The sequence below is a fragment of the Brienomyrus brachyistius genome, chromosome 2 (genome assembly GCF_023856365.1).
Source record: "Brienomyrus brachyistius isolate T26 chromosome 2, BBRACH_0.4, whole genome shotgun sequence".
Classification (NCBI taxonomy): Eukaryota; Metazoa; Chordata; class Actinopteri; order Osteoglossiformes; family Mormyridae; genus Brienomyrus; species Brienomyrus brachyistius.
Window position 1 is genome coordinate 2475742 of NC_064534.1, and position 25060 is coordinate 2500801.

At 47.8% G+C, this 25060-nt stretch overlaps 1 protein-coding gene across 10 annotated transcripts in view; it reads left to right on the forward strand.

Annotated features, from left to right (window-relative positions):
- Positions 1–634: 634 nt before the first annotated feature.
- Positions 635–25060, forward strand: part of pbx3b (pre-B-cell leukemia homeobox 3b) — a 67365-nt gene continuing 42939 nt past the window's right edge. For 8 of the 10 annotated variants that reach the window (XM_048984811.1, XM_048984809.1, XM_048984813.1 and 5 more), the window contains exons 1-2: positions 640–2207; positions 3018–3091. In XM_048984811.1, coding sequence (XP_048840768.1) covers positions 2011–2207; positions 3018–3091 — 271 coding nt within the window. In that variant the 5' untranslated portion in view covers positions 640–2010. Of the gene's footprint in view, positions 2208–3017; positions 3092–25060 lie in introns of all 10 variants that reach the window. The other 2 variants (XM_048984807.1, XM_048984805.1) reach the window with 2 other exon arrangements.

Here is a 25060-nt window from a genome sequence, read left to right on the forward strand (position 1 = left end):
GCATTAATATGTTACGAAAAGTTCAGAATATGTGTTGAGATATCGACTGTTAAATGCCACTTCAAACCAGCTACGAAATTATGCACTTTACCAGCATGCTTTATACAAGCCGCTGCAAGTTTTAAAGATGTATTCCTTGTTACAGTACAGTATTTTACTATCGCAGAGATGAAAATATGCCCAAACCAAACATTACAAACGTTTTTATGAACAAACGAATTAACATGCCAGTGCAATTGCTCTGAGTTAATTACTTGATTGAGCTAATATGATTAAGGAGCGCTTTCACACACGTTTGCAGTCCAGTACAAACACGGTGTTTTTTGGGATGCTTAAAAACGAAGCCTCTGTATTCTTACATCCAGCTCATCGACTTGTCTGCTGCCATAGCAACTGTAGAGGAGAGCGGAGCAGCGCCGCCTGCTTGTGCAGTCGATGTCACCCCTGGCAACGGCCAATCAGAAGTTACTGGCCGTATGCACAACCATTTTGAAGGCCGTGGGTCCTCTGGGCGGGCCTAGGAGTCAAATTCTCTTCACCGATAGGTGATGCGGCCCGTCAGTCGCGCAAAGATTAAGTGCTGATTGGCGAGAGATGGTTCACTCGCAATATTATAAACATGGCCTCTGCTTACTTACCTTGTGCGCAAGGCTAGGTAGAGCCGACCGTACCATGGTCTTGAAAAGCGAAGAACCCGTGCAATTCATTATCAGTTTTTTACCAAACAATATAAAACTCCGGGTATGCACTTTCTTTTGTCGGTTTAATGGCAAGTGCTTGCTAGGGCCGTGATCGCGATGGCATTTCGCTGCACGCTCAAGTGAAGCGAAAGAAAAGTGGGACTCGAGTCGCCCATCGCATTATTCGTGCTCGTTTCCATTATCGCCACAGTTATCATCAAGTGTTACTTCGGTGTTTTTGTTTACGGTGTTTGCGGCGAGAAGAAGTGACAGGGCCATAGACCCCTCCTCTGATGGGCGGAGCGTGCATTTTTATTTCGGATTTCGCGTGTTTTTTTTTTCTTTTTTCTTTTTTTTGCCTGCTCCTGTTCTGACACGTCTGCACTGAGTACTGAGTGAGTGGCATTGGCACATTGTCAATCGCTCACCGCCGCTGCCATCAAACAACATAAAGCACGCGCAGTCAGAGACTCGCGCTCATAAATTTCAGCCGGCAGATATTTTTGCGCATTGCTTTACAGCGTGTAATTAATTTGTCTCTATTCTTTTTTAAAATATTTTTTACCACTAAACCGCTAAAACTTTTTAAAGAAATATTTTATTTTTATTGCTATTGCCGTCATTATTATTGCTGCACGTATTAGACATTAATTTTTTTCCCATTAATTCTGGACATCGGCGATATGCTATATTTTGCAAGTGTCCGTGCGCTGCACATGGCTTATATATTTTAATTTGCTTGGTTTTATTTATTATTTTTTTTGTTTCATTAATTGTTTCCCACTTAGCCTTGGATGGTTTGTTTCCTGCTGATTTAAATTGGGATTTGAACAAGTTTACAAGAAGAATTTCGCCGGGAGACATAATCGCAAGAAGAATACAAATATATCAAAGAAATCTGCAAGGAGCTTCAGCAGTCATACCCGACACATCACGTCAAAGAATAAAAGACAAATTGCCAAGAAGATTCGAACAGGATCCGAGGGTCAGTGGCTGTCATCTAGCTGTCATATATAAAATTATAAATATTGGTTCAGCAATTACGAGCAAAAAATATTGCAAATATATTGTATACTTCAAATCAAGGAGGAAGAAAATATTGAAAGAAGAAAAAGTGCTCACTGGGACACGCATTTTTATACGATCGCTTACAGTAACTCATCATCAGTTTATACCTTTTTATGATTTAGCGAAATTGTTTAATATTTGAATTTCTTTCTGCTTCCTTCGCTGTGCACATACAATCACTGCCTTTGTATGTGATTTTTTTCAAGCTCCTGTTCTCTTAGCGAGGCTCCCGCGAAGCGCATTGATTGTGTTGCGGCAGACTATGGACGAGCAAGCCCGGATAATGCAAGCGCTCGGCGGTGTCAGCTTGGCTGGCCATTCGGTCCAAGGCGGCATGGCACTGCCGCCTCCGCACGGACACGACGGGGCTGATGGGGACGGAAGAAAACAAGATATCGGGGACATTCTGCATCAAATAATGACCATAACTGACCAAAGTCTGGATGAGGCGCAAGCAAAGTTGGTTTCTTTTTTAACATTATACACAATTATAATTGTTGCTGCCAAATACGTTTATTTTACTATTTGCTTGTATATTATGCCGTTTTATATGAGTAGTGTCCCCGTGTGAGAATGATAATAGAAAATTGGTCATACTTAATATTTGTAGTTGTTACCCAGATGTCTGGAATTATTTTAAAGAATGTATTATACATACATACGATGTCACATGTGGTGAATTCGTGGAATTGCTGTATCAGAGTAATATGTGTTACCCACCTCGTGTCCATTGTCACATTTAATTCAACGAAATAGGCTATATATACACACACACACGTGTGTGTATGTGTGTGTGTATACATATATGTTTATAAACTGAAATGTCACATTCCATATTGATGCATGAAAGAAAAGTTCTAAACAGCCAGAACTTTGTTACTTTGTGTAAATTAATGCCCGTGAGTCCTGTAGACTTGTGTAAGTTTTGCATTTTCTTTGTCATACCATGTAATTAAGTAGACATAATAACAATAATAATAATAATAATAATAATAATAATGAATAATAAAACGCTACTTGTGTGCAGTGCATTTTTATATTCTTCTAGGTCGATAGTACATATTTCTTCTGTAAGTTTATTTTAATGGCTCTGATCATGCCACGGTGTAATTGTGTACACGTGCGTGAATAAAAAATGTTTCGCTTATATTACTAGCGAAGCACAGGCAAAAAAACATAAATATTCTTAGAGTGCAGAAAATGATGCATTATCTGAACTGCGATATAATGGACTTAAATGAATATTTTTTTGTTCTTGTACTGGAACAGGAAACATGGACTGAACTGCCACAGGATGAAACCGGCTCTCTTCAGCGTGCTCTGCGAGATTAAAGAGAAAACAGGTAAGAGCGGCGCGCCGTGCGCCGGGATCCCGATCAGCAGCGGCCGCCTTACGCGGAGGCGGCAGCGCCGTGCCACCGAGCGCTTCTACACCGCCATCTTTGCTCTTTTTGTCCCTTACACCCTCCTGGTCAGATGAGCAATTACAAACACAACGCAGTGAGATTTCCCACTCGCTTCGCTTTCAGAAACTGCAGATGGAAGATATACGCTTGTGTATAGGCTTAAGGAAGAGCCCTCGCCTGCTCGGCCGGCGCTTTCATTTCGCTGCGGAATCGCGGGTGGCCGCGTCCTCTTCCAAGATACGCTGGCCGATGTCAAATGATTTGGCGTGGAGAGGCGGCCGACCTGCGCCTGCCCGCTCACGGTGAAGCGCTCTCGCTGCTTCTTACAGGACTTTTATAGGTAAACCTTAACACGGAGGCAATACTCATTATAATTATACGTCGGTGCAGTACGCGTATCCCCTGTCATAGATTTAAGGGAAATAGCTAAACAAAATGTGGCTTATATATCTTATTACATAGAAGCGGTGCATTTAACATGTAATTTCTACTTGGGTATTTCACGTTGTTCTTACCTGTAAAATGCACTTGGCACATACTGTCATTCTTTGTGTCTGTACTTTCCATAAACTTAAGCTCAAATTTTTGCCAAATGACGCGATGCCATTTAATAAAGTGTAAGCAAATTAAATGGCCCCAAAGACTAATTTCAGCTCGGGAGTCGGAGAAATAGGAAAAGTGTGCTGAACGGAAGTTATGCGGCGCCCTGAAATGAATTTCATGCAGCCTGTTGCCACGCGCGGCTTTTGGCGTCGCACCTTTGTCAGTCACTGATAACCTGGGCACGCGACGTGACACATCAGTGCACGGAGCGCCGTGACCGCGCACGGCGACATCAATCCCTTTGCGCGTCGCCCTATACTAAATGTATGTCAGTGCGGTTCCGCGAAATGCGGTCTGTCTTTCCTTAGGCCTTTGGTGGGCTCACCTATCAGCATTCCCATAGACCTATAACAGGAGAAAACCTTATGCTTACATATTAATATCAAGCTGAAATAATATTGTGCAGACCCCACGTCTGAAATGTGTTCAGAGAAAGCAATTATGATGACATGCTCGTGACGGCATAATACTCCAAAACCCCAAATTTTGTTACCTACTCTATTTACCATAGTCGCAGTGCTGTTTATAATATTTGTTCTTTAAGATCACAATGTTAGAAAGTGTCGCAATGCGTTTGTATATTTAATGCGGGTTTATTCTGGCATTTGATGTAAGAAATATGTTAAAAATAGAAACCGATTTATGCAAAAGCTGTGCACCGGGTGCATCGCGATGGCACGAACGTGTGCCAGAAATAGCGCAATGCGTGATGATATGTTATATGTGACGTTGCAAAGGGTAGAGTACAGTGAAAAGTGGCTTTAATACCTTGTGTGGTAACTCTTAAAAGCGGCATTAAACAATTTAGCAGAAGTTCGTAAGAGTGCCTCACGAGATAAGGACAACGTATCGTGTGTGAGCAATATTTTAAGGAAATGTACAATTCATGGGATACGTACGTGTTTGTTTTTATTGCAAACAAAATAAGTCTGCGTGTTGATTAGGATCAATATTTTGCATTCCAAAAATAATACCATGTGATGTAATGTTGAGTGCAAAATAATTTTGTTTTTATGGCCTTATTATTCTAAAGCGATTTAATTGCTGGCTATCGAAGAATTAAGCCTTTGCGGTAATCCATATGAAAGAACCGAAATCTCTCTAATTTGTAATTTTAAAGGTTGATACACCCAAATCGTCCAGTTGTTTGTCGTGTAACTGGGGATGGTAAATAATTAAAAAAATTGACATATAAATTAAAATGAAGTCGTTTTAGTTTACTATGAGTATATTTATTCTTAAATGATTCTAGAAAATTTGCAAACTTGTTACCTGGAAGATTACGTTTCACTAATTGTTTGTTCAGCAGGCCTAAGTTGCCTTTCATATATACACTTTCGAAATCCTCGGTTATAATATGCAGTTTTTATTATTAAGTTAACATTAATAGTTAGCCGACTAAATTTTAGGAAATGTTAATGAATTATTCATTTACGTTTGAAGGTATTTCAACTATGTGCCTGTCCTCCATTTCTTTAGTTAGTTTCAGAATGGTACTTTTCTTGTCTCGTTTGGTTGTCCTTTGCCCGAAGGGTATTTCTTTCCGGGGGGGGGGGGGGGTCATCGGAAAAGGTCAAGACTATCAATAACGATGAGGATCAATGTATTGTGCGTGGCGATGGGATGTGCAGCGCCCGCGTGTCGCATGCAGGTGGGGGTCCTGTCCTGGAGCGGTACAGAGGCGCGTGCAGGGAAACCATACCGGCACCTGTCAAAGAGGAAGAAGTAAAATGACCACAGAGATAGATCAAAAAAGGACGAATAGCCAAAACAAACAGCCCCCCCTAAATGACATTCATTTACTGCCGCTCGCTAATAGCGCACATGATGCTTTGCTAGATTTGCGGCCTTTGTGAGGCTTGTAAGCAGAAGTGACTTGGGGAAGCTCATAAAACTTAATGAACTTCTCGGCTGCGGGAGGTGTCCGCGGGGGGAGCGGATGGACCGCTTGACTGCTTCGGCTGCTTGAGGTATTCTTTATGTCTGCCGGGCCGAGGAGGGAGGGAGAAGAGGAAGAGGGGATAGGAGAAAGCCGGGGGGAACGACCGGTAAACGGCGGAGCCCCGGGGTGACGGGGGGGGGGGGGGGGTGTGTGTGCGAGGGAATGCTTCCCGGAGCCAACCGAGCAGACGACCTCCAGCACCCGGGCTGAAGACATAACATGAAATAATAATTATTAAAACAATGCTGGAGTTGCCGAAGCATTTGCATGTGATTAAGTAGAAAAAAAAATGTGCGTGCATCAGCGCGACTTCGTGCGTATGGAGACGTGTTGCTTGTGGTTGGAGTTATGGAGTTATTTCTGTACAAATACACAATTAGTGCTACATCTATCAAAGCTACTGGCAATTAAAAAATAATTCTGCGATTTCTTATTAAATCATCTGTCACAACATTGTATTATTAAATGATGTTTCTCAATTTTTTATTAGCAGGCAAATAGTTTGTTGTTCCGCTGTTAAATGTATTTATTTATACATCACTGTAGGTCGCGTCCTCAGTACTACGATTATTCTATTTAAACGGCTATCCTATCTTTCATGAATACGAAATATTAAAAAAATAAAAGAGCACAGAAGAACAGTAACGTGAGACGCAGATTTCCTGGGATGCGAGAGCGACCGTCGCGGCTGAAGTGCCGGAGCGCAAGGCGCGGCTCGGCCGGAGCCCGGGGCCGTCGACGGCCGCTTTCATCTCCGCATGAAACCCGGGGAGCGCGGTGCCTCCGGTCCGCGCTGCGCTTAATGTATTTTATATTCTGTATTGCATTAAAGTTCTAATTAAATATGCATAAAGAATGGATTCCCTAAGTATGCTAATTATTTAAATGAGCTTGTTTACCAGCTGAGTTGTTGTAATCTTTGGTAATCCCTTTGAAGCTGTTTGTTTGAAGGGTTATTTTTTTTACAAAGGTACTTTTTCCTTCCATTATTCACATCGGGGGAAAAACCTTAAAATTCATTATTTCTCGATGCTTCTTTGCCATTCGGTTCTTGCTTTGCCAGTAGCTAGTCCACGTTTGATATGTATTTTTTTGGCTATATCTGACTGACAAAGTGTGTTTACCCTCTTTATTTATGTAGTAGATCTGGGCTTTGAGAATGACGCCGTGTTTGTTTTCTCAGTCGGTTTGTCTTATCTATCTGATAAGCGTCCCATTTTTATAAAGCTTATACCGCGTATGTTATTTTTTTTGTGCGTCATTTTTCCATGTACACCTTCTATGTACACCTTTCAGAACACGAATATTAATAGATTTTACAAAACAAAAAGCAAAAAAATAACTTATTATCCTTACAGGTTTTTCGGTCGGCTTGTGCTACTGAGAAACACATCAATTTAAAATTTTGACATATCACTCTTAAGACGACTGGCAAACGTTTTCTGTGGTTTTTATTTAGCATCAATGAAGTGGAAAGATGGTGATTATTATTATTATTATTATTATTATTATTATTATTATTAATGTTGTTCTTGTTACAGTGCTTGTGGATGAGTCACTGTCTTCCTGATCTTACATTTGTTGTATCTTGGTTCACTCAAGCAAAAATCTGAGTGAGTTTTTGGAAAACTTAAGCAGGACCCCAAGATGGACCCTTTAGTTACAAACGTGCACGTTAACCCACTCATCATCTTTGAGAGTGAAAATTTGGGTGCAACTGAATTGGCGTTTATGTCATGGATGGAAAGACACTTTGTGTGTGACCATAAATTTTGGTGAATCAAAGTATAAATAAGAAGGAGGGCGAGAAAGAATGGGAGAGGCTGGAAGGCGCGTCTGCGGCCGGCCGGTGGCCCTCTGTGACGCCGTTTCATGGATAATCCAGACAGAGTGAAGAACCCGGAAAAAACTGAACTCTTAATTGTTATTCTCCTTCATTGTGAGCAGAGATCGACAGCAAAAATAAAAGGAGTAAAATCAAGGAGGAGTATCTGCTTGGTTACCATGTAAACAGTAGTCGGAGTGGCGATTTGGTCACATGTGTGTTTGTGGGTCGGAGTGGCTTTTCGGAATGTTTCCTGGGAATCGAGAAGATGAAGATGGGAGGAGGCTTCGTGCCGGCTGCTTAAGGCCATGCAGAGTGTCACTGTGCCGTGGTTTCTGACAGAATAATTGTCATGTCATGATCCTGTCTGTGTGGAAATAGGGGGGCGTTTTACAGTGGGGGGGGGGGGGGTAACCTGTGGTTTGGGGGCCCAACCTCCCATCTCCCAGCCATTGAATACGCTCAGCTGGCCTTGTGGCCCTCCTGACCGGGCCTTGTTGAGGCCCAGCGCAAGCTTTTCATGGCTCCCCGCCGCCACGCTGCCCCCCCCAGCCCCCCCCCAGCCCCCGGGCTTTTCATGTGCACTGAAGCGGCAGGCGGTTCGGGTCACTCGGCTGTGTTAAGATGCCGCCCGGATGAGGACCATATTCAACATGGCACTTCACCGGACGCGTTAACCTGCGCTACACGGGAAGGAGACGGAATATCGAGCCTCGGAAGCGGTGTGAGAGGTGGCTTATGAGGGGGAAGCTCCCTGATGGCGATTAAACAATGGGATTACGCTGAAATGTGTATGGGTAAAGGGGGTACCAGCCGAACCTGCAGGGGGAGGGGGGCAGGAGGGTGCGCTGTGTACACACATGTGTGTGTGCGTGTGTGTGTGTGTGTGTGTGTGTGTGTGTGTGGTGCGTGTGTGTGGTGTGCGTGTGTGTATGTGTGCGTGTGTGTGTGTGCATGCGTGTGTGTGTGTGTGTGTGTGTGTGTGTGTGTGCGTGCGTGCGTGCGTGGTGTGTGTGTGTGTGTGTGTGTGTGCGTGTGTGTGTGTGTGTGTTGTGCGTGTGTGTGTGTGTGTGTGTGTGTGTGCGGTGTGTGTGTGTGTGGCGTGTGTGCGTGTGTGTGCGTGTGTGTGTGTGTCGTGCGTGTGTGGTGTGTGTGTGTGTGTGTGTGTCCATCTGCATGTATTGTAAAGCTCTTTCTCCTTCCTGGAACAGTAGCCCATGTTGTGTGGCAAGGAAGTTGGGTGGGGGGGGCGGTTGGATGGAGGGGGGCACAAGGCAAGTAAATAGATGGAAGCGTTTTGCATTGCAAAAGCGGTTTCTGGTGTTTCTGGAGGAATTCTTGGCAATGTTCTAACTGCCATTGTAAACCCTGAGCAGACTTTCCCAGCACTAATGCCCTAGAAGTATTAATTCACTTTGATATGCTAATTAGGGGGCATTATGCGAGAAATGAGATTATAGTGGGCAGCATGCAGTCATTTGCCTGTCAGTAAATTGAGTGTTATTTAGCAGGAAGGGTTTGCCCCCCCCCCCCCCCCCCCCCCCCCCCCCACACTTTTCTCTTGGTTTGCATTTAAATGAATTGATTGCAAGGTATGATGAAGAAACCGCTATACCCCCCCCCCCCCCCCATTTTAAATATGTGGTGTTTTTTGGGGTTTTTCTTCTCGTCTCCTGCACGACGCCTCCGCCGGGAAGCCCAGCTCCTGTTTCCCCCCCTTTGTCTTGGCGTCCGCGGCCATCCCATCCTCTATGACAAGTGTCTCTGCGACACGACTCGCCCCCCGTCATGTACGTTTAAACGCCGGGCGTCTCCTTCTCTTCACTGCCAATCTACACAGAAGTTAAGCTGGTGAAAAATAAAATGAAAGCTGAGGTGTGAATATTTACCCCCCCCACACACGAAAGGAACCTCCGTCTCGGTAGCGAAAGACCCTCCAGGTCTCTCAATGACTGCAGTTTCCCCAAACAGCACGAGGCATTAAAGTTGTTTGTTGAGGAGATAAGCAGAAATCTGCTCTGAGGCGCGGGGTATCCCTCCCTCCTTCCTCCTTATCCGGAGCTGAGTTGAGGAGACTCCTACATGTCAGGGCTGATCAGTCCTGCTGCTCAGCAGCCCCCACCCCCCGCACCATGCATCCCACCCCCCCATCCTGTGCCCTGCTTGGTCGCCTCATATGACCGAGCAGAGAGAGCCTCTTCAGCCAGGGACGCCCTCCCAAGTGAGCTATAATCAATAGGAGGAGATTATAGGGAGCTCTTATGGGTGTAACCGCCGGCCGCAGTGGCCCTCACTGCCCACCCCCTACCCCCACCACCCACCAGCTCGCCGCAGCGCAGGTCTGCACATATGATCCACACCAGCTCGCTCTCTCAACCAACACTTTTTCTTGGTATGTAGGCAATCGGCAGCGTGTGAAACGACCAAACGAGCAGCAAGAAAATAAACAAGTGAGCAAACGGCACCAGGTCGGCGACAGGGACTGACCGTGGCGCCCACGTCCCTGCGCCCCTGCGTCCCTGCGCCCCTGCGCCCCTGTGCCCCTGCGTCCCTGCGCCCCTGCGCCCCTGGGTCGCTGCGCCCCTTCGTCCGGCTGCACGGCGGGGGTCTGTGTGTCTGTCTGCGCAGCCCGGCTCGGTGGCTGAATTAATTTGCGGGTACGGCTGTAATTAACCACATGCTAGGCTGACTGAAAGCATTACCTTGAACAAATCGAGGGGCCGCACTGAGGAGGTAAGCATTTCTTAAACCTTGGGGGAGCGTTTCATTTCAGGCCAGCTTGACAGAGAGTTAATGAAGCAACTAAATCTGTCTTGATGTTAATTTGATTAAGTCACTGTGTTATTATGATTGTCGCCCCCTCCCAGTTCTGGAAGACCGTGGCCGCGATAAAAATTCTCATTTTACTTCCGAAATTCATTGCCGCTAAATGTAACTCATTCACGTGTAGGGAAATAAATACGTTTTTGTGCATTTTTGCTGCAGTTTGAGCAAGAGGCCGTAGACGCAGGAGTGTGAAGCAAATGCAGGCCACGGGGGGCTCGTGTTTCAGGCCTCCATCGCGCCTCTCCAAGAGGCCGCGTTCTGAGTGCCGTAGACACAGGAGTGTAAAGCGAATGCAGGCCGCGGAGGCTCGCGTATCAGGCCTCCATCGCGCCTCTCCAAGAGGCCGCGTTCTGAGTGCCGCAGACGCAGGGGGTGTGAAGGTAATGCAGGCCGCGGAGGCTCGCGTATCAGGCCTCCATCGCGCCTCTCCAAGAGGGCCGCGTTCTGAGTGCCGCAGACGCAGGGGGTGTGAAGGGAATGCAGGCCACGGGGGCTCGCGTATCAGGCCCGCATCGTGCCTCTCCAAGAGGCCGCGTTCTGAGTGCCGTAGATGCAGGAGTGTGAAGCGAATGCAGGCCGCGGGGGCTCGCATTTCAGGCCTCCATCGCGCCTCTCCAAGAGGCCGCGTTCTGAGTGCCGTAGAACCAGGAGTGTGAAGCGAATGCAGGCCGCGGGGGCTCGCGTTTCAGGCCTCCATCGCGCCTCTCCAAGAGGCCCCGTAAATGTATGCTGCCGAACAGAAGCCCATTCAGTGGCGAAACAATTGACTTTGGCTGCTGTTTTGTTGGAGTGTCCCCCAGTGATGCGGCTGCACTGACAAGATAGCAGCGGGCAGAATGGATCCCCGCAGCTGGGGGGCCGACTGGCTGAATGGCGGGGGCCGGTGCGGGGCCCTCGGCCGCAGGGTGGGGGCCACAGGATTGCCGAGACAGGGCAGTTATCTACGGAGCACCGAGATCGCCTCCTTTTCTTCGAGCTCTGGTTGGGGGGGGAGGTGGAATAGAGCGGATGAAAGGGAGGGGGGCCGCGACTGTGGCAGGCGAGAAAGCGAGTGTGTGATCTTGTCCCCTCCTTTGTTCCCGCTTCCTGCTGCCTGGCCACGCCCCTCCCCCGCCAAGGCCCACGTTAGAAACGTGAATGAAACAACATGCAAACGGAACCGCGCTGCACTGTCCCCCCCCACCCCCCCACCCCCATCCGCGGGCCCCAGTGGCGAAACGCACAGCCCATAATTGTTTTTCGTACATAAGTTATGCAAATGGGCCTTTATGGCAACTGGCATAACAATTAGCATCCTCCAACAATATTTTAGCAGGTTAATTGTGGAATTTTCCAAATTGTACATCTGAGTTGTTAATTAGCCATGACAGAGGGGGTAAAAACAGTCCGTCTGCGGCCCCTGGCAGCCGGGGGGAGGAAAGGGGCGGTTGGGTGGGGGGGGGTTCTCTTGAGCTCGGGTGCGAGGTAGAAGATGTGGCCTGTGTCTGCGTCTTTATTACTGCGTCCGTGATTATGATTATGATTATTGCTGCTTATACATTAGCATATCTGAGCGTCGTCTGTTCGGTCCCCCCCACCCACATGGCTGACCCCCTCATTGGCCCCGCCCTGATGCGCAAAGCCAAAATATGGTTGTCATTCGAATCTCTCTGCCTCCCTCCACATGCGACAGCAAGACACCGCATAAGTGACAGTCCTTTTATTTCTTAATGTCATTTAGTAAATGTGACTCCCACCTGCCCCCTGTCTCCCTCACATACACATCCACACAAACATACACACAGACACACACACACACGAGTGCCCCCCCCCCCCCCCATGGTCAGCATAACCCCATATTTCATTCAATTACTGTCTTCTTCAGCCTTTTTTATTTTTAAAGCAAACCTGGGAGGCCTGGCCTCCAGACTGTTCCTTCTGGCATTTTCGAAGACGGACGTGGAAGTAGCATCCACACTAAGATCACAGGTCTGGGAGCGTGGGGGGGGGGGGGTCCCCCGGTTGCCCCCTCGATCACCAGCACTTAAAATAAAGCCCCACAGCGGGGCAAATGAGAGTGGCAAGCCTGCAGGTGTGCTTCAGCCTGAGCTTTGGAAAGAGAGAGAGGACGCAGAGATCACTGTCCTTTCAGGGACGCATGGCTTTCAGGTAGCGATGCCGTTAAAAGGCCAGGTTCATACTAAAATAAAAATAAACAATGCATTTCCCAAACGCACATGAGTCTGGTGATAATGGTGACGAGCTGATTCCACAAACTGATATTGTAATGCCCCCGGCTTTATTTTTGGCCTGTATTCCGTCGTATGTAGTAGCTATTTAGCTATCTGAGCGTGGCCTGCGGATGGTGCCGCGCCGTGCAGATCCGGCCCGCTGAGGGTCTCTCTCCTCCCGCACACATGACGTCCGTGTTCAGCGGCAGTAAGATAAGCTCTATCTCCTGAGCAGTGACTTGCCAATCAGTCCCAGGGTGCATCCTGGCTAGCTGACTACGCTCAGCTCCCCCCCAGCCCTGCCGTATTCCTCGCTCAATAGACGTTAACACATAAATAAATAACAGGCTTTTATTGCTGTGATCTCATTACAGCCCAGCAATCCAGTGTCCTTGTAAACCTTGATTTTCTTTTGGTCAATAGTAGCAGCTTTGTAATATTTTTTTTGTGAAGTTAATTACTTTGAGTTGAAGTCATTAAACTCAGGGACGCCACTTGGGGGTGGGGGGTGGGATGCACCCCCCAGCATTTTTAATATATATATATATTTATTTCTTCCCCTCCCAGTTACTGACTTATTTCCCTTGTGATCTAAGCAGTGCTTGGGCTTCTTTTCCAGGGGTCAAGGGTCGTAGCATTACCCATGTCTGCCACCTGCTACGCCGGTCTCTGTGGGGGAGCGGAAGCCTTTGGGGTGGGGGGGTGGGGAGGTGGGGGCAGGCGCCCCCGCGTCTGTTAGAGTGCCTTCTGTTCCAATGTATTCCCAGAGTGCCGTGCTGCCTCTTCGGCTGCGGAGAAAGCCGCTGATGAATCTGACACCACGTGTCAGCCGCTCTTCCCAGCGTAACCAAATTGCACCCCGTATTGAAACATTAAATTTTCATTTTAAAAAAGTAAATGTCCTCGCTGCTGCCGATGTTTTAATATTTGACGGTTTTCCCCTCGACGTGCGTATATATGAAATAAGTGCTATTTGCGATTCGTCCTCATCAATAACTTTGTCACCGTGAATATAAGTGTGGAATCCACCCTCCCTCCAGCACAGCGCTCGCGCCAGATCATTGAGATACGGATCAATCAAAGCTGTCGAACTTTTCCCCGGTGTTTGGGGGTCTTGTGAAGCCACTTTTAGTGTGAGTATTTATAATGTGTGACGCTGTGTGTCTCAGGCGGGAATCGTGCCGATATGACGTTTGTCCCACGAGAGGAGGGAGTGGTGTGGCTTTTTTAACAGGGAGCTGAGGATTCCATCAGGAATATGTCCTCCTGGAGGTGGCCGGGGGGGGGGGGGGGGGGGATTGACGGGGTCATTTTTTAGGGTTTTACAAGCTGTTAAGGGGTCTCCTTCTGCCACTTGCGGACAGTTTACAAAGAAACCGATGGGAGAATTAAGCTTTGGGCGGGGGGGGGGGTCGCGTGTGTGTGTTTATGTTAATTAGCACCCAGCGCCAGTTAATGTCCTAATGCTGCAGTGGGGGGGGGCCCAGGTACAAGACCAGTATGAGGTGCTAACGGGGCCGCTATTTATGTCCCCATTTCATTAAGCTGCATGTGAGCGCTGGAGGGAGGGGGGGGACGGCAAGCACAGGCCCCCCCTCTCTCTCTGGGGGGTGGGTGGGGGCTCCGCGTGCTTTATTTTGATGTGATGTCAGGCTGATATCTCGCGCTTGTGCGTTTGCCCGCCCTCCTGCCCACTCGTTAGAGCCACTGTTTCTTTGCGGTCGACCTCTGGACTCAAAGTCTGTCAAAACTCATACAGAGACGGAGAAGTTAATATGAGCTTTTAAATGCAGCTTCAGAGGTGATGTAGGAAAACTCCTGGGGGGTTTGATTACGAATCAGAGCAGAGAGCAGAATATAGCTGCAGCTGTCTTGTGGAAAATGTAAAATAACATAAATAATCAAATAAATGATAAAATATCAGACTCTGTTACATCCAGGATGTGTGTCCTGTGTATCGATGCAGAATCTCTGACAGTGTCTGCCTTGTTTATCATGAATTACTAAATTAATTAATTGATTAACCAATTAATGAATCATATTGATTAATCTCAGGTAATTTCCACAGTCGTATATAAAAAGGGCAGCTTTGTATTTTGAGGTACCAAACTCGGGGGCCTCCATCAGAAGTGACTCTATACCGAGTTCCGGTGTGGGCCCCCCCCACCTGTCATTTGCATTTCTGAAATGAGCCCCCCGCCCCCGCCGTCCTCGCCAGTGCGATCCTCATGCATTAGAATGATGAATTGAAAGCCGGAGCGGGGAGAAAGACTGCCGTGCGATGAAAATTTAATCAGCGTCTTCTGCTGCTTTAATAAGGCAAATAATTCTTATTGGCTGCTGCGTTAACATTCCTAATATTTAATTCATAATGAAGGCCGACCAGCCCGCCCGGCAATGGCAGCCACGAAGAGCCTGACGGTGCTACCCGCCTCGTGCTGCCGCACACCGCCATCACCCGCCCTCTTGCCACCACACACCGCCATCACCTGCCTCATGCCGCCACACACCGCCATCACCCGCCTCTTACCGCCACACGCCGCCATCACCTGCCTCATGCCGCCACACACCGCCATCACCTGCCTCTTGCCGCCACACACCGCCATCACCTGCCTCATGCCGCCACACACCGCCATCACCTGCCTCTTACCGCCACACACCGCCATCACCTGCCTCATGCCGCCACACACCGCCATCACCTGCCTCTTACCGCCACACACCGCCATCACCTGCCTCTTACCGCCACACACCGCCATCACCTGCCTCTTGCCGCCACACACCGCCATCACCTGCCTCTTACCGCCACACACCGCCATCACCCGCCTCTTACCGCCACACACCGCCATCACCTGCCTCTTACCGCCACACACCGCCATCACCTGCCTCTTGCCGCCACACACCGCCATCACCTGCCTCTTACCGCCACACACCGCCATCACCCGCCTTCTTACCGCCACACGGCGCTATCACCCGCCTCTTACCGCCACACGCCGCCATCACCCGCCTCTTACCGCCACACGCCGCCATCACCTGCCTCTTACCGCCATACACCGCCATCACCCGCCTCTTACCGCCACACGCCGCCATCACCTGCATCTTAGCGCCACACGCCGCCATCACCTGCCTCTTACCGCCACACACCGCCATCACCTGCCTCATGCCGCCACACACCGCCATCACCTGCCTCTTACCGCCACACACCGCCATCACCTGCCTCATGCCGCCACACACCGCCATCACCTGCCTCTTACCGCCTCACGCCGCCATCACCCGCCTCACGCAGCTCATAAAAGCTTAAAAGCAGATGTAAATGTCCAAAAGTGCGTCAACAGGCAGCTCTAAAGCCGTCACTGAGAATTGACTGTGCACTGTCGTTTTATTAAATTGGTGGGGGGTTTTCATTGATTTATGGAATTTTATTTATTTAATACCCTCTGGACCTCCTGCTGTTTGGTGTGATTGGTGCAAATTATCCCCCCCTCACACACATATATATATACATACATCCATCCACGAGGCAGGGAACAACCCAGGATGGGGGGGCCAACCCATCACAGGGCAGTTATACATTGGACTGTTGCCATGGTAACGAGCATCTTTTCATTAGCATCTGCAGCTCAGAAACGGTTTTACTGTGCAAGAGGTAGAGAGGTCAGGAGCACGCACTGAATACAGCACGTTGGCACACCCCACCACACGACAAACCACCTCAGGGATGAGAGCCTGAGTGCAGCCATGCGGTGGGCGACACCTCAGCACCACACCAGTCTGAATGCACCAGTGTGAGTTTTTTTCCAGTACCAGGAGTCCCAATCGGCCCACAAACCCCCAAGTTATTCCCTGTAAGCTGGAGGACCTCCTTACAGGGCTGGATGTAGATTATCGTCATACACAGGATGCAGCAATTGCAGGTTGTGGGTCTTGATCAAGGGCCCAATAGAGTAGGATCACTCTGGGCATTCATGGGATTTGAACCAGCAACCACCCACTCTGTCGAAGCCCCTTCAGATAATGAAGGTAATAGTTGAAGTGTCTTTCACTCTCTCTTTCCTTCTCTCTCCCTTCTTTTTTCCTGCTCTCCACCCCAAATACACACAGTTCGCTTTTCCGCCAGGAGTAATGCGCAGGGAAGTTAGCGGCCAGGCCCCCATCTCCCGGCACGTTGCACCATGCCTGGTGCTGCTCGCGGCCCCCCTTCCCATGAAATGGCTTAATTGGTGTCAGAACCCCAGGGATGGAGGCGGGGGGGGGTATGTCACCCCCTATCCCAGCCGTAGCCGCCTCTCGACTCTTCTTGGCGGTCCGGAGGAGCTGGTATCGCCCAGTGCTGAATGGGCCATGAGCAGCACCGCGACAATGAGAAGCCGTGTTTTGGATGACAGAAATTAATACTCGCTTGTTCAGAGAAAGCCATGATTAATGACCGGGGGGGGGGGGGGGGGGGGGGCGGGTGTCCTTTCCTTTGATGGTGACTGAAAAGTGAAAAATGCTCGTTTTCAGTCTCTTTAGAAACTGGAGGTCATCCAGAGTACATTACAGCTGTTTTCCTCTCTCTGTTTTTTATTCCCGAGGGGGGTGGGTCGAGGGGGGTGGGTCGAGGGGGTGTGGTGGTGGGGGGGGGGGGTGGTTCACGCTCTGAATTCACCTTGGACCTGACTTCCAGAGCTGGTGTCCTTTTACCCCAGAGGGAGGTGTGTGTTTTTAATAATATTTTTTAGACAAACCTGTATCAGTGGACAGAAAAAACACCCACAAATTACCTGCAACCCCCCCCATCCCCCCTCCATCCTAATTAGGACACAGAGCGGTCAATCCTAGGTTAGAAAAAATAAAGACAGAAGTGAGACATCTTCTTCTGCGCCTCGGTGGTGGGAGATGTCTGGGTGTACAGCGAGGCTTCTCAGCAAGATATCACTGACGGAATAACTGCTTATGTTTGACATGGGAGGGCAGGGCCTCATTCAGGGGGTGTGGGGGGACACCAGGGGGGGTTCCCGTCTCGATACCTGAGGCACGTGTGTCACTCTCTGCTCTTCTGGATTAAATTTAGATTTAAAATCTGTCGATTATTTGTGGAGGGACTGATGCTGTGTCCTGTACCCTCAAGTCTCCCCCTGCACAGGACTAAGCCTGCATATCAGATCCTAAAATAATAAGATTGAAGTGTGACAATTACGTGTAATTAATAACGGAACTAACGATGGCGGCTTCCAGAACAGGCGGCCCGGCACTAGGATCACACAGGAAGACGTGGTTTTTCTTTGCCGCTGCCTTTATTTTTAACTGCTTAAAAATAACTAAAAATAAGCTTAAAAGTTTTGGGGTGAGCAAAATCACCGAATGCCATGAGGCCCAGGTACAAGGCCCCGCCCCCTGGGGGGGGGGGGGGGGGAGTTAATTTTTGATGCTCCACCCCAGAGATCCTGGACCGCTTCCCCCCACCCTGCCCTCTTTCTGAAGTGTGCTCTTTACCTTGGGCTGTATTTCCCTTCTAAGTAACTGGGAATTAAACCAGGCGTTTGGGGAGGGGGGCACAAGGCTCCCAGTAAAGATGTGGAAAAGACATTTGTCTGTGCACATCACAGCACAGACGCAGGGAGCTGGTCTGACAGGCCCCCGTTTTGCTGACATGGGATATTTTCCTCACTTATGGTCCTGAAATAAGTGCCGACCGCGTCACCGTGATTGATACGTGTTTGTTTTTGGCTGCCGGCTTCATCTCCCTCGTCGAAAGGCACTTCTAGAGAGGGGGGTCTCTTTTCCAGGGCGTGTCGAAGATCTGCATGCTGAACCGCATCGCACACAGCCTGTCGAAAGTGTACAGGGAGGGCTAGCTGCCGTGACTGCACTCAGCTGGAGGGCACGCGGGTCCCGCTATGTTCACACCCAGCTCCTGGGGAGATACACTCGTGGGAGGGGGGCCTTCGAGGCCAGAAGGGGACCAGGGACCCATTACTGCCTTTTTCTAATTTGCCCTCCTTCCATGAATGTCACTCGGTAACCAGCCACTCGGTAACCAGCCACTCGGTAACCAGCCACTCCGTAACCAGCCACTCCGTAACCAGCCACCCCGAAGGCGAGACATGATCTCCAGTGAGCCTCAGCTTTTCAGAAGGCGCCTCGTTTGCCCAGCCGACTGTCTGACCGCACGCGGTCAAACTGTGGTTATGCCCCAGGCCCGAGGAGAGGGAGACCTGCTGTGCAACCAGTTACCACTGTGCATGTTCAGAGCCATTGGCAGTTTCTTAATACCAAGAACACAAAGATCGTACTTGTGGTCTTGGCAAGACGGGGTTCGCTGACCTGCCTTCCAAGAACGAACTCGGCGGACACCAGAGCCGGAGCATAGAAATGTACCTTCGGAAGCGGTATGAGCCAGGGACCCTTAGCGAGAGAGGGAGAGAAAGACGCTGTCATCCAGGCAGACACGTGAGGAGGAGATGCTGGTGCAGGGCACCGCTCTCATAAACCATCACAACTAATCCCAGTGTAGCCCCAGCAAGCAGAAATGATCTCCTCAGCTACCGCTGTCAAGTGCTGTTCCAATAAGCCAGGCCGCACGTTTGAATAACAGCCGACATTTTGAATTAATTAATCTGACGAGATAGCCTGGGCTTTCTCTCATCACTCTGCGGGTCAAGGCAGGGAAGATATATGCGATGGCGAAGATATACTAGTCTTTAATCGTGATTTATGGAGATTTCGGATTGCGTGTGATTTGTCAAAGGTTGGGCGGAGCGAGGAAAAAAAATCGTATTTTATTACCTAATCTTTGATTGATTTCACGATGCTAAGAAGATATAATGCTGTTGTTTAGATGCATGTAAATCAGGGAAAAGATGCTAAAATCACAGAACCTGCAGACTGTGTAGGTACCATATATATCACATACACATATACTGATACATGCATGCATATATATATATATATATATATATATATATATATATATATATGTATGTATGTATAGACAGACACACATACACATGAAGAAACACACAGGCACACCATAGATATTTATTCACAGATGTACATCTGCACACATTGGCCACTTTATTAGGTACATTTTGCTAGTTCCAGGTTCTTTGCGGAATAGACTCAATAAGGTTCTTGAAACATTCCTCAGAGACACAGGTGGTATGAGCTGTGTGACATGGTGTCTTATCCTGCTGGAAGTAGCCTTTAGTAGCTGGGTGCACTGTGGTCATGAAGGGGATGGACATGGTCAGCAGCAGTACTCAGGTAGGCTGTGGAATTTAAACGATGCATCAATTGGCACTAAAGGGCCCAAAGGGGTGACAAGAAAATAACCCCCCCCCCATTACACCACCACCCCCAGCCTGACTTGTTGATACAAAGCAGGATGGATCAATGCTTTCATGTTGTCGCTAAAATCCAAGCCTTATATCTGAATGTCGCAGCAGAAATCAAGTCTCATTTGAACATGCAGTTTTTCAAATCTTCCGTTGTCCAATTTCGGTGACCCCATGCCCACTGTAGCCTCAGATTCCAGGTCTTAGCTGACAGGAGTGGCCACTAGTTAGATCTGCTGCTGCTGTAGCCCATCTGCTTCAAGGTTCAACATGTTGTGCATTCAGAGATTCTCTTCTGCATACTTTGGATGTAATGAGTGGTTATTTGAGTTACTGTTGCCTTTCTATCATCTTGAACCAGTCTGGCCATTCATTTCTGACCTCTGCTATGACGAAGGCATTTTCACCCAGAGACCCGCTGCTCACTGGATGATTTATTCTTTTCCAGCCCATTCTCTGTAAACCTTAGTGATGGTTGTGCAGCAAAATCCCAGTAGATCAGCAGTTTCTGAAATACTCAAACCAGCCCATCTGGCACTAATAACCATCCCACATTCAAAGTCACTTAAATCACCTTTCTCTCCCATTCTGGTGTTTGATGTGAACATTAACTGAAGCTCCTGACCTGTATCTGCATGATCTTATATACTGAACTGCTGACATATGATTGGCTGATTAGATATTTGCTTCAATGATCAGTTTGAAGAGGTGTACCTATGGCCAGTGTATATATGCACACAAGTTTGCATATACAGACACCATACACCACACCAGACACACACACCTCACCAAAAGTACAGACACAAACAGTGTAGATACAGACATACACACCTCACTGAAGGTACAGACATAGACACGCAGACACCTCCTCTTCTCTTCCTGTTTCCCTGTCCTCCTTCTCTTCCCCTTTTTACCATAGGTACAGACACAGACACCTCCTCTTCTCTTCCTGTTTCCCTGTCCTCCTTCTCTTCCCCTTTTAACCATAGGTACAGACACCTCCTCTTCTCTTCCTGTTTCCCTGTCCTCCTTCTCTTCCCCTTTTTACCATAGGTACAGACACCTCCTCTTCTCTTCCTGTTTTCCCTGTCCTCCTTCTCGTCCCCTTTTTACCATGGATACAGACACAGACACCTCCTCTTCTCTTCCTGTTTCCCTGTCCTCCTTCTCTTCCCCTTTTTACCATAGGTACAGACACAGACACCTCCTCTTCTCTTCCTGTTTCCCTGTCCTCCCTTCTCTTCCCCTTTTTACCATAGGTGCAGACACAGACACCTCCTCTTCTCTTCCTGTTTCCCTGTCCTCCTTCTCTTCCCTTTTTACCATAGGTACAGACACCTCCCTTATCATTTCTCTGTCCTCCTTCTCTTCCCCTTTTTACCATAGGTACAGACACCTCCTCTTTTCTTCCTGTTTCCCTGTCCTCCTTCTCGTCCCCTTTTTACCATGGATACAGACACAGACACCTCCTCTTCTCTTCCTGTTTCCCTGTCCTCCTTCTCTTCCCCTTTTACCATAGGTACAGACACAGACACCTCCTCTTCTCTTCCTGTTTCCCTGTCCTCCTTCTCTTCCCCTTTTTACCATAGGTACAGACACAGACACCTCCTCTTCTCTTCCTGTTTCCCTGTCCTCCTTCTCTTCCCCTTTTAACCATAGGTACAGACACCTCCTCTTCTCTTCCTGTTTCCCTGTCCTCCTTCTCTTCCCCTTTTTACCATAGGTACAGACACCTCCTCTTCTCTTCCTGTTTCCCTGTCCTCCTTCTCGTCCCCTTTTTACCATGGATACAGACACAGACACCTCCTCTTCTCTTCCTGTTTCCCCTGTCCTCCTTCTCTTCCCCTTTTTACCATAGGTACAGACACAGACACCTCCTCTTCTCTTCCTGTTTCCCTGTCCTCCTTCTCTTCCCCTTTTTACCATAGGTGCAGACACAGACACCTCCTCTTCTCTTCCTGTTTCCCTGTCCCTCCTTCTCTTCCCTTTTTACCATAGGTACAGACACCTCCCCTTATCATTTCTCTGTCCTCCTTCTCTTCCCCTTTTTACCATAGGTACAGACACCTCCTCTTTTCTTCCTGTTTCCCTGTCCTCCTTCTCGTCCCCTTTTTACCATGGATACAGACACAGACACCTCCTCTTCTCTTCCTGTTTCCCTGTCCTCCTTCTCTTCCCCCTTTTTACCATAGGTACAGACACAGACACCTCCTCTTCTCTTCCTGTTTCCCTGTCCTCCTTCTCTTCCCCTTTTTACCATAGACACAGACACCTCCTCTTCTCTTCCTGTTTCCCTGTCCTCCTTCTCTTCCCCTTTTTACCATAGGTACAGACATAGACACCTCCTCTCCTCCTCTTCCCCTTTTTCCTTTACTGCCTTGTGTCCATAAGTAGCAGAGGTAGCCGTTAATTTTTACAGCATACCCTTTAAAAGGTAGTGTTATAATTACGAAGCTGTAAAAGTGGACCCCACCCGCTGACCCCGCAGTGGCTCAGACCACCCTGGAGGTTTTACCTCAGCATGCTCAGGCCCGACTGCCTTGTTTCACTGTCAGCCCCTGTCGTTTAGCACCCAAATACACACAGACAGGGATAAAGGGGGTACGTAAATTATATTAATATATACGTCTGGTAAGGAACATAGTGGACATTCAAAATAAATCCTCAGGTTTATTCATACCAAAGGCAAAGCTGGCAGACATACTGAAAATTTCTGTTTAGGGTGTCTCTGTCTTCTTTTTTTACTGGAAAATGAATACTTGTGATTTTTTGTAGCTCAAAATGCTGTTTTCTTTCAACTTTCTTCAGCTCGTGTTATAATCACAAATTGTAAACACATATTTCTTTATTGGGTGCCGCTTTACCATAAGATTTCCGCTTATAAAAGGTTTATGAATAGTTTATAATCTGGTTATTATTTAGGTTGTAAAACTGTAAAATCATTAATAGACAATGAAAAGTTTTATTTTTTTTAATGAATGACTTAGTACCATTTATAAGTGGCCAAAGGGAGCCTTATTGGAAAGTGGTTCCTCATTTTCTACCATGTTATTTGGCCTTTTGAAATTTTATCACCAATAAAATACAAATTTGCAGCAACACTCTCAGCATACATTTCTCATGAAAAGAGGAAGTATTTACAGTATTTACAACCTAATATGGAAGGGTTTCCACTCACTCACTGGCCTTGGGTTTGCTAAAAAGCCAATAGTATAGTGTGTGTGTGTGTGTGTGTGTGTGTGTGTGTGTGTGTGTGTGTGTGTGTTTGCACACTTTTGTTTTTAGTGTTTACCGACCAGCCTCACATGTGATGCTCTGACCTGCAATGTACCATGCTAACTTACTAACACTCTGCCTCTGCGTTACTAGATATTGTCACGGTGCAGAACATTCACGGCTCGGTTCAAACTTTGGTTTGGGTTCAGGATTCAGTGCAATTTCATTACAGCTGGGGAAAAAAAATTTGTTTTGAAATATTTATTGAAATTGCAAAGACAGTTAGGAACAGTTATAAAGCAAAGGCAGTACATCTCTCATCTGACTACCGAGACCTAAGAGGTGCTTATATGCAGATTGTAAAAATATCAACAATAAAAATGCCACCATCATAATGAACTAAATCCCATGTGCTACAAAGTACATTCGCACATCTGTGGCGATAAACACCACAATAGCCGTAGTTATTTTTCAGCCCAGTCTGAATTTCCTGACAGAAACGTCTTAAATAGCAGGGGGAGACCACCTTGCTGAGGGTGTGTCTGCCTTTCTCTGGTCATACACACTTTCGGATGATGTCTTCTCAAAAGAGCGAGCATGTTGGATGCCTTTCCAGCAACATTTCTGGCTTTGGTATAACAGAGCTGACAGACAGCCTTGCCCTGATCAGCTACTCTCTCTTTACAGTGCTGGTGCGTTTTATTGGGAAACCAAAAATGTTCTCAAGCTGCATATTATGACTGGCTGTTAGCAACATTATCTGTAACCAACGTACAGCCACAATGAGCTTAATCTTTGTTTCATTGTGCATACTGAATTGAAAATGGGTGTACCAAGCCGTATATGACCTGATTTACATGTATACATAACAGTATGCAAGTACCGTTACAGCCCTGTATACTTGTATATTTGAGGAATACGTGTACCCTTACAGCCCTGTACGCCTATACACCCGAGGAATACATGTACCCTTACAGCCCTGTATGCCCATACACCTGAGGAATACGTGTACCCTTACAGCCCTGTATGCCCATACACCTGAGGAATACGTGTACCCTTACAGCCCTGTACGCCTATACACCCGAGGAATATGTGTACCCTTACAGCCCTGTACACCAGTACACCCGAGGAATACGTTGTACCCTTACAGCCCTGTACACCAATACACCTGAGGAATACATGTACCCTTTCAGCCCTGTATGCCCATACACTTGAGGAATACGTGTACCCTTATAGCCCTATATAACCAATGAAAACTGACTAAGAGAATTCTTAAAAATCTATGTTGACATTGATGTCTCCAATATGAGTAATTAAACTTGTTATTTTATTTTCCAGGAGGGTCAATCACCTTTTATGAAAGCAGTTATGTTTCTGAAAAGGTTTAGGTTAGACTCTTGGAAACCAGTGTATTCCCTGAACCTCTGGTCTCTCGATAATATAAATTGTTCATTTGTGTTGATTTATTAATTGCAGAAAGGGTGCCTTCCTGTGTACCCTGTGCTGGCTGGCTGGCTGGCTGGCTGGCTGGATGGATGGATGGATGGATGGATGGATGGATGGATGGATGGATGGATGGATGGATGGATGGATGGATGGATGGATGGACACAGACAACTTAACTTGGAGCTTCAGATTTAGGAGCTTTCTGTGTCGCAAATATGAGTGTGTGTGTGTGTGTGTGTGACTGCCTGTGTGACTGCCTGTGTGACTGCCTGTGTGCATCTGTGTGACTGGCTGTGTGCATCTGTGTGACTGCCTGTGTGACTGCCTGTGTGCATCTGTGTGACTGCCTGTGTGACTGGCTGTGTGACTGCCTGTGTGCATCGGTGTGACTGCCTGTGTGACTGGCTGTGTGACTGGCTGTGTGCATCTGTGTGACTGGCTGTGTGACTGGCTGTGTGCATCTGTGTGACTGGCTGTGTGCTTTTGCATTTTACATGGAATGTGCCTGGTGGAGGATGGCCAAGG